At 34.6% G+C, this 11,090-nt stretch overlaps 1 protein-coding gene across 1 annotated transcript in view; it reads left to right on the forward strand.

Annotated features, from left to right (window-relative positions):
* Window positions 1–11,040, forward strand: part of LOC118768306 (zinc finger protein 345-like) — a gene marked incomplete at its 5' end in the record, with an annotated part of 30,149 nt that extends 19,109 nt beyond the window's left edge. The window contains 2 exons of the mRNA XM_036514503.1: window positions 10,196–10,944; window positions 11,024–11,040. Of these exons, the coding sequence (XP_036370396.1) occupies window positions 10,196–10,944; window positions 11,024–11,040 (766 nt within the window). The remainder of the gene's footprint in view (window positions 1–10,195; window positions 10,945–11,023) is intronic.
* Between the last annotated feature and the right edge of the window lie 50 nt (window positions 11,041–11,090).

Here is an 11,090-nt window from a genome sequence, read left to right on the forward strand (position 1 = left end):
ACTTTCATTGTGTTATCCCTTCTCTTTTAGATATTTCATCGCACTTGTGTCTACGCCTTCCGGATCGCCGTTATATCCTATATTTATTAATGTCAGATTAATACCTCGTTTAGATAAAATTCCTCTTTCTTTTTGACATGTAAATTGGACAATTTAGTTAAATGCGGGAAAATTACGATGTAATTTGTAAGAAAAGTTGGGGTGTGTATAAAAGTACGAGTCTGCACTTGAATTACTGAAACGAAAAGCAAATAGTTTACAGACGAAATGAAAGGGCTTTGAATTGAAACACTAGAAAGTACCTAATTTGACCAAAAATAAATATAAAAACCCGTTTATATAATATTTTATTCGAAAATTAGTAGTGAAGCTATTAAAAAAAAATATCGACACGACATATAAAATGAAGGCTGATGGCCATTGTTTAAAAACTATCGCCTTGTGAAATTTTACAAGGTCTTTGGTTGGGGACAAGGAAAAAGTGCGTGGTTTAAGGGAGATTTGGCTGTTGTTTCTAGTACGTGCAGGACCACCCTCGTTTTACTTTGAAATGTCTATTGATGTTTTTCAATATTACGCCCCATTAAAAGTACTTACACTAAAAAGAACAAGAGAAAAATTAAAAGGCGGACCGTCACCATAACCTCATTTCGTTTCATTTCGTTTTTTAGCAACCCACATTTTCAGGTAGGGAGATACCGAATGTAAAAAAAAAATTTGCCTTTCACCTCTCCAAATTCATTTTCACTCTTTTCAGAATCTTTTGGGGTTTTTTTTTTGTAAAATACGTGGAAAAATGCTGAGATTATGTTTCGTTTTTGGATTTGGTTTGCAAGATTCTTTATATGAGTTCGTGTGTTGAAGCATATTTTAGTGTGTCTGGGGGAGAGTCACTTTCTTTTTGTGCCTTATAATTTAACACACTCACCAGTAAAATTTCCCCTTATTTTCATTTTCCTAAAATTTTCGTTGCATCTTTTAACTTTTTCATTAGACTTGATTATGATTCTGAAGCAAATTCAATTTTCAAAAATAAAAATAATATCCCCCTTCCCCCTTGCCAAAGCAGGGCATATACAGGGTGTTTTTTAGACTCTTCCCGTTATTACGCATGCGTAGATGTTTTCTATCTGTGCATTAAATCGGCTTTGAAGCAGCTTCTCCTCATGCTAGAAATAACAGCCAAATCTCCGACAAACACTACATACTTTGTAGGCAATCCTACACAATTGTACCCCATCGACTTCGTGAAATTTGTGCTCCTTATGAAACTTTATCGCATTAATTATTAAGCATTAATGTTTTGTTTCTCATAAAATGGTGTATTTTTAATTTACATTAAATTATTATTTAAGGCAAACACAACCCGCAAATTCTTGTCAATTTAATGTTCTTGTATTTAATTTCGATTTGCATATGTTCGTCAATTCGCTACGTTCTCTCTAAAGGAAATAAAATCAAAAATTTAAATTGGTGGGGATGAAATTATTTAAATTTTTATTATTATTATTATTTTTTTTTTTTGCATATTCGTAATTTCCGACATCTACAACGTAGGAATTCGCGAAAATTTTTTCGATATAATGCATTTTTCAACGAGTGGTTCCAAAACTGCATTAGCCCCGTTTCAGGATCTAGTTTAGCACAGAGTCAGCAAAACGATTTAAAAAAAAAAATCTACCTGGAAAAAACACGGAGATTAAGAATATGGGGGAACAAAAACAAATTTTAATTTAAAATGGAAAACTCCAAACTTGATCCCCCTCTCTTCCTCGCCACCCAATCCTTGTTTTGTCCGATTCTGAAGGCGTAGATTTATAGTGAAACAGCAAAAGGATCACGGAATGGGAAGCCCTCATCACGAAACTCGATATACATCAGAAATTCCCCAAGAAAGAGTTTGACGGTGCTAATCAGACATCAAGTATTCGTTCTTTACTGAATTTTCTTCATGTTTAATGTTCCACAAAATATTGACAGTAAACTTCCCATATCCAAACCTGTGTTGATGTGATAGAAGACTGAAATGAAAACATCAGATGTCTAGTATCACTAACATGTATATTGGTGTGTGTGTGTGTGTCTGGGAGTTATTATTATAATACATGTGTCCACTCTATGATATAAACTTCTTAAAAATGATGAGATCGGATAAGTTTAATACTTCTACAATTTAGCAAAATAGAAGGGTTATAAATTTGCACTTTTGAATATCTACCTTTTAAACATACTTGATGTCTTATATTATTTCTTCTATTCTTTCAGAAAATCCCATGAAATTGGCTAAAAAGTATTTTTTACTTTTAAAGAATCATCAATATGTATCATGTTTGAAAGACTCTGCAAAAATATTCTACAAACGTATAATCCTGCTTCTATAGAACATTGCTGAATTACAGTAAAATATTTCCTCTGAGAGAGAAAGCATTTCTTTACTTCTGTGTCTGAAATGTGCAAGAGATAATTTTCTCTTTTAAATATACTTTGATAGATTTACAAAAATATTTGTAACATTTTTAAATATTGGCAATGATCACATTTTGAAGAAATATAAGAGAAGTGATATTTGTTTGGAATAAACTATAAAAGCAAAAAGAAGAAAAATATCCATAAATTTTGGTGAGAGGAGAGAAATGATTGAAAATTTGTTGATCTGTACAACTTGAAGGATTGATTTTATTTTTCTTGAAGAGATGTCGGAAGAATTAAGAAAATCATCATATGATTGTGACATCTGCAAAGAGTCGTTCTTAGAAGAAAGTAAATTCAATCAACACAAACAAATTCATACAGGGGAGAAACCATATCACTGTACTGTCTGTGGTAAATCATTGTCTGACAGGAGTAGCTTTGCTCGTCACAAACGTATTCATACGGGGGAGAAACCTTATCACTGTAGTATCTGCGGTAAATCATTCTCGAATGACGGTCACTTAGCTCAACACAAACGTACTCATACAGGAGAGAGACCTTATCCTTGTGATATCTGTGGTGAATCCTTCTCTGCTGGCAGTAGCTTAACTCGTCATAAACGTATTCATACAGGAGAGAAACCATTTCCTTGTGATGTATGTGGTAAATCTTTCCCTGAAAACTGTAGCTTAACTCAACACAAACGTATTCATACAGGGGAGAAGCCATATCATTGTAGTATCTGTGGTAAATCATTCACTAATGACAGTCACTTAATTCGACATATACGTATCCATACAGGAGAGAAACCTTATCCCTGCGATATCTGTGGTGAATCGTTCTCTGTTGGCAGTAGCTTAACTCGTCATAAACGTATCCATACAGGAGAGAAACCATTTCCTTGTGATGTATGTGGTAAATCTTTCACTGAAAAGAGTGGCTTAACTAAACACAAACGTATTCATACAGGGGAGAAACCATATCCCTGTGATATCTGTGGTGAATCATTCTCTCGTAGTTATAGCTTAGATATTCACAAACAAATCCATACAGGTGACAAAAAATACCACTGTGATACCTGTGGTAAATCATTTTCTGCTGGCAGTAGATTAACTACACACAAACTAATTCATTTAGGGGAGAAGCCATATCACTGTGATATCTGTGGCAAATCATTCAGTCAGACAGGTAATTTAACTAGACACAAACGCATTCATACAGGTGAACAACCATATCGCTGTGATACCTGTGGTAAATCTTTCAGTCAGGCAGGTAACTTAGCTACACACAAACGTATTCATACAGGTGAGCAACCATATGATTGCGATGTCTGTGGCAAATCATTCTCTGAAAAGGGTATTTTAACGACACACAAACTTATTCATACTGGTGTAAAGCCATATCATTGTGATATTTGCAGTAAATCATTCTCACAAAAACATCAATTAATTAAACACAAGTGCATTCGTTATGCAAAGGATCCATAGCACAGTGACATTTCTTGTATAACATTCCCCGAGGAAAACCTTTAGACTTGATTGAAACGATGTTATGAATGTGATATCTCTAGTAAATCTTTCATCTCAGATCATCCATCATTGAATCAAAAGAGCATTGACAGAGGAAGGAAAACCTATCACTGTGATGTTAAACCTGAATCATTCTTTCAAAATGGTGAATTGTTTGTACACAGTCCTATTAATATGAAAGATATAACTGTAACCTAAGCTATTTGTGCTAAATCAATCTATGAAAATGATCAATTATTGAAATGTAAATGCATTCATACAGAAGAGGAACCACGATGATGATGATCCTCATCATTTAACATTCTCCTATTCATGCTTCTGTGGATCAGATGGAATTCATTGATGGAGATTTTCTTCAGCTAGATGCTTTCCTTTCACCAACCTGTTTCTAGGTAAGGACATATTTTCCCTGGTGAGACATTTTTGACTCAGAAGACTGGAAATGAACAACTGCACAAGTATGACGGTCATGATGGCCATTTACGAGCATAATATACAATCTGGACAAGGGTACACACACAAACACTGACACACATGTTCAAAGATTTACTTGTTTTCTCTACATGTAAAAGTTTGTGATTCCTATTAGGAAATGAAACACATGTAATGCTGAATAAATAATATCAAACTTTTCTCCAGTCTCTTTATGTGATTTGTAATTACTCTGCAAATATTATCCAAACCTCCCACAAAAATAATACACACACACACACACACACACACAGATGTGGTGGTGAGTGCATAGTGAAAACGGTTTTGTCTTTTCATTGAAATAAATTTTTGTATCACCTACAAATTGAAATTTGTATTGGCTCTGACCCATCACCTTGGCTTATAAGTTACCAATGATGTGGTTTTCAGTGTATACCATGTTACGTTAAATTTTTACTCATAAGAAATTGTGACTCCTATATTTTACTATACAATTTTTGTTTTCTAGAAGAAAAATTTGACCATTTCAATTTCAAAATGTAATTTTATTTGTTTATGGTCAAAATAGAAAAATAAGAGTGAATATTTATTGTATGAGAGCTGAGTGTATAAAATTGTGCATAAAATATATAAGCTATATGAAGTGCATTGTGTCATTATTACATTCCAATTTCCTTCACTTTTCAATGAATAAGAGATGGGTGACTATCTTTTGATACAGACACAACACAGGCTACACTTTCGAGGTTTTAGATAAAGTTTTCAGAAATAACCGAATAGGTTTGCTATTAATTTCATGAAATATTCACGGGTCCCACTAGTTTAAGAGCATCATGTGGTCAGCTGAAGGGAGAGGTAAAGAATGAGAGGAAATGTGGGAGGGAGAAGTGTTAATGATATGTGGTGTGGTGAGGAAGGAATACTTATTATTTGGTTAACAGGTTAGCTGAAGGGAAAAATGAAGAGAAAGAGATATGTTTAGGATACATTATTTGTAAGAGAGTGAGGTTAAAGAGAAGTAAATAGAAAGAGATGGACAGTGGAGGCAGATAGGGTTTGTATTGTTAAAAGTTGATATCATCAAAGACCTGAAATGAAATAAATTTTGTTCCTGAAACTTATAGTGATGATGATGGTGGTGGTGTGGTGATCGTGAAAAATCTTAGGGGAAAATGCTTAGCTGTGATTCTTCTGACATTACATTTGCATTTAAATTCATCCAAAGTGGACTTTGTCCTACATCCAGAGATGGGTTTGATGAAAAGAAGCCCCTTTTGAGCAATGGTGTTGAGATAATCAATTCAACACTTCCTTTGGAATTGCTGGCCTTGTGCCAATATTTGGAAACTATTCCAATGTCTTCGCTCTCACCCGTGGAAATGCCATGACCATGTTGGCTTCTTCCTGGAGGTCCCATGGAACGTTGTACTGTGCAACCAATTGAGGAACTTGTTGAATGGGTGTTTGTTTTGATGTTTTATTTTTCCTTTTCTATTTTTTTGTTTCTTCCTCTTTTCCCATTTTCAGTTTTGGATTTTGGATAAACAGCTGAAAGATTATATAAATATGTATTTATAGAATTAGTAAAGACATAAAGCACAGCTCCCTTAACTTTCGGAAACATTCTTTCACACTAAGAGTTGCTGAAGCATGGAACAAACTGCCGGCATCAGTTGTTAGTTGTTGGAGCACTGCATCCTTCAAAACTTCCATGCTTCCTGAGATTTGCCAACACTACACCTTATTTTCTCCCCTCCATACACACGCAAGCATGTATCTGACTCATACACTGTTCCCTTTCCAGACATTTGTACATTACTGCATATACTTTATATGCACTTTCTGACAAGCTGTGGTGCACCTGAGTACTGTATACAATAATTTCATTATTATAAGTTCTGAAAAGATACAGAGCAACAAAAAAGTGAATCAACACTGTGTCTGGTGAAAGGGTATTGGTTTAAAAATATACAAGAAATTATAACAATGAAGACTAAGGAATATGAAGGAGGTAAGGTGGATCTTTTTTGAACTCTAGTTTGACTGTAATTGATTTTATATTTGGTGTATTGTTGTAGTTTTCTAAGGTAATCATTGACATGAAATTCATTTTTGCTAAAAATCAATAAAGTGTTAATAGCTTTTAAAGCTTGCAATTTTGTGTAATTTTAGCCTCTTGAAATCTGCAGACATATAGGTGACTGTTACCATAGTAACAAGCCAAGCTGTTACCAAGTTAGTCTAGCACATGTTCTTTTTGTGGCTTATTATATGCTGAAAACACATGCTCTATGGAGTAGTCATGAGATGTGCTAAAAATAACAGCTAAATACGTCATAAATCCTGCACCCAAATCTTAATATCTTTGGATCTTGCCTTTTCTTGGGTAACTCAATTAATTTTCTTTAACTAAACACCTTGAAATTTTATATACTGGCAGAATATGTCTTATAGAACATCTTTTACTCTTAGCGTTGTTGAGAAAAATTTCTATTTTCGAAATTATTTAGTGTTAAAATTGCCGTATTTCGGTAATTTCAACCAATCATTGACGTGTATTCAGCTGAAGAAAATTACTGGTGTTGTTACCAACTATCAGCGGTGTATATTTTGTCTGCCACTTTCATTTATGACATCGTTCGGGCGTTTGTACTGGGTTTACCTTTAAGGAACATTACAACAATTTCTCTACTTAGGATTAGGTTGTTAGGGTTACGGTGAGGATTAGGGTTTTAGGTTTAGGGTTACAGAAAAAGTGAAAAAGGAAAAAATTGGAGCAGTAGAAATGCAGAAACGATTATGGTGCTGACACACCCTGGTTTATTCATACGAACATAACTGAGATGGAATATGTCATAAATAACAGTGACAAACGAAAGACTTAGGACTCATTGAATGTTTTAAGTTCTCACAAAAAAAAGAAAAAAAACAATCATGCTGAGAGTTGCTGAAGCATGGAACAAACTGCCGGCATCAGTTGTTAGTTGTGGGAGCACTGCATCCTTCAAAACTTCCATGCTTCCTGAGATTCGCCAACACTACACCTGATTTTCTCCCCTCCATACACACGCAAGCATGTATCTGACTCATACACTGTTCGCTTCCCAGACATTTGTACATTACTGCATATACTTTATATGCACTTTCTGACAAGCTGTGGTGCACTTGAGCACTGTATACAATAATTTCATTATTATTATTATAATCGATAAACTGATTCCTTATGGTATTTCCCAATCAAATTGCCTGCGATCCTACTTTTGCCAACTTCATCAGATTTCGCTCAAATGTGATGTCATTGTCACTTATTTTGGTTTGAAGTAAAGCGCTTCATCACTTAACGATCCTAACTTAATACCGAGCAACGCCGGGTTATACTGTTACTCAAATATATATCAGTAAAGCCGTTAATATTTGAAGACAAGAGTTAGTTCCCCTTGTTAACTCTTCCTAATTTGTATTCTTCCTCCAGTTTCTCGCGCACCTTGATTGTTTGATCACTTTCACTTTCAAACTGATATTTAAGAGAAAACCCAATCAAAACTATACAAATGATTGGTAATTAAATGTCTAAACAAACAGTTTCAGCATTTTTATTATGTTGACCTGCAAAATATGAATTAACGTTCGTTGGAAAGAGTAAGTATCATTGTGTTATCCCTTCTCTTTTAGATATTTCATCGCATTTGTGGTTACGCCTTCCGGATCGCCGTTATTTCCTATATTTCTTAATGTCAGAATAATACCTCGTTCAGATAAAATTCCTCTTTCTTTTTGACTTGTAAATTGGACAATTTAGTTAAATGCGGGTAAATTACGATGTAATTTGTAAGAAAAGATGGGGAATGTATAAAAGTACGAATGTGCACTTGAATTACTGAAACAAAAAGCAAATATCGTTTACAGACGAAATGAAAGGGCTTTGAATTGAAACACTAGAAAGTACCTAATCTGACCAAAAATAAATACAAAAAATCCTTTTACTCGAAAATTAGTAGAGAAGATACGAAAAATATCGACACGACGAAACTATCGCCTTGTGAAATTTAGTTTACTCATATCAGTCACTAATAACTCAATTTGGATCTTTTCGGTTTGAACGGCAGTTTTTTCTAGTGGTGTCATATGAAATTGTCACCCATAATTATGACCCTAGTATCGATCTATTGCATTTCAATCTGTTTTAGGGTTAGGGGTGGTGGGAAGGGTATCTTTTTTCTTCAGAAATGTAAATAAACCCAATCTGTTTCTTAAACGAGGGACATATTCATACGGCACAGAATGTTTTCACCTCAATAGACGTCACTGATTGGTTGAAATTGCAGAAATTGAAGAAGAAAAACAACAAATATCTTACAAACTATAGAATTTTCTCAATAAAGCCAAGAGAAAAAAAGCTTTTATAAACACATTCTACCAGTATACGAAATTTAAAAGTGTTTAGTTTCATGGAAATTATTTTAAAAAACTGCCGTTCAAACCGAAAAGATCCCTCAATTTTTGTGCTTGAAGCCTTATAAACATTTCTATGTCCATTAAAATATGTAGACATTATAATAATCAAAAATCTTTGAGAATGGTTTTAAGCGTGTGTTGGGATTTGGGTTTTGATTGCTGCACTGCGACTGTGTGGAGTTCTCTTCTGTTTTGCAGACGACATGTTCAGCTTTGGTTTTAGGGAGTCAAGAATGTAGCAACTCGCTGCAAAAAAATATTATTGCATTGAAGTGTCGTTTTGCTTACAATTTAGCAATCTTTGTATTGTATATTGATGCATTTTTCAGTCGATTGAAACCTTTTAAACTTTGATATTCGAGTTTGGGTTTATAACAGTGTAGTCTGGTGTAGGTATATGGTCTAGTGGTTAGAGCAGTGGACTCGCGGTCTAGGAATCGCGGGTTCAAATCTCAGACCGAGCGAAACACCTAACCTCCACGCAGCTCTGGCTGACCCTTACACTACAACTTTCTCACTTTTTCCTCCTGCAACTTGCAGCTTACCTGCTACGGACTAGCGTCCCATCCAGGTGGAGAACCTACATGCCAAGGAAACCGGCTCTTATGAGCCTGGCATGGCTCGAGAAGGAACAACAGTGTGGTCTACTCCCTGATATAAACCTCTTGAAAACAGAGAGATGGGATAAGTTTAATAGTTCAGATAAAGGATTGCTTCTACAATTTATGAAATCAGAAATGTCGTAAATTTGCACTTTTGAATATCTGCCTTTTAAACATACCTGATGTCTTATATTATTTTTTCTATTCTTTCAGAAAATCACATGAAATTGGCTAAAAAGTATTTTTTACTTTTAAAGAATCATCAATATGTATCATGTTTGAAAGACTCTGCAAAGATATTCTACAAACATATAATCCTGCTTCTATAAAACATTGCTGAATTACAGTAAAATATTTCCTCTGAGAGAGAAAGCATTTCTTTACTTCTGTGTCTGAAATGTGCAAGAGATAATTTTCTCTTTTAAATATACTTTGATGGATTTCCAAAGAGTATTTGCGACATTTTTAAATATTGGCATTGATCACATTTAGATAAACTATAAAAACGAAAAGAAGCAAAATATCCATATATTTTGGTGAGAGGAGAAATATTTTTGAAAAGTTGTTGATCTGTACAACTTGAAGAATCGATTTTATTATTCTTGAAGAGATGTCTGAAGAATTAGGAAAGTCATCATATGACTGTGACATCTGCAAAGAGTCATTCTTAGAAGAAAGTAAATTCAATCAACACAAACAAATTCATAGAGGAGAGAAACAACATCAATGTGATGTCTGTGGTAAATCATTGTCTGACAAGAATAGCTTAGCTCGACACAAGCGTATTCATACAGGGGAAAAACCATATCACTGTAATGTCTGTGGTAAATCATTCTCGGATGACAGTCACTTAACTCAACACACGCGTATCCATACAGGAGAAAAACCTTATTCCTGTGATATCTGTGGTGAATCATTCTCTGCTGGCAATAGCTTAACTCGACACAAACGTATTCATACAGGAGAGAAACCATTTCCTTGTGATATATGTGGTAAATCTTTCCCTGAAAACTTTAGCTTAACTCAACACATACGTATTCATACAGGGGAGAAGCCATATAACTGTAGTATCTGTGATAAATCGTTCTGTAATGACAGTCACTTAACTCGACACATACGTACTCATACAGGAGAGAAACCTTATCCCTGTGATATCTGTGGTGAATCATTCTCTGCTGGCAGTAGCTTAACTCGGCACAGACGTATTCATACGGGAGAGAAACCATTTCCTTGTGATATATGTGGTAAATCTTTCACTGAAAATAGTGGCTTAACTAAACACAAACGTATTCATACAGGGGAGAAGCCACATAAGTGTAGTATCTGTGATAAATCATTCTCTAATTATAGTCACTTAATTCGACACATCCGTATTCATACGGGAGTGAAGCGTTTTCCCTGTGATATCTGTGGTAAATCATTTTCTGATGACAGTAGCTTAACTAAACACAAGCGTATCCATACAGGGGAGAAACCATATCACTGTGATTTATGTGGTAAATCTTTCACTGAAAAGAGTGGCTTAACTAAACACAAACGTATCCATACAGGTGAGCAACCGTATCACTGTGATATCTGTGGTAAATCATTCAGTCAGGCAGGTAACTTAAATACACACAAACGTATTCATACAGGTGAATAACCATATCGCTGTGATATC

Source organism: Octopus sinensis, linkage group LG28 (genome assembly GCF_006345805.1).
Source record: "Octopus sinensis linkage group LG28, ASM634580v1, whole genome shotgun sequence".
Lineage (NCBI taxonomy): Eukaryota > Metazoa > Mollusca > Cephalopoda > Octopoda > Octopodidae > Octopus > Octopus sinensis.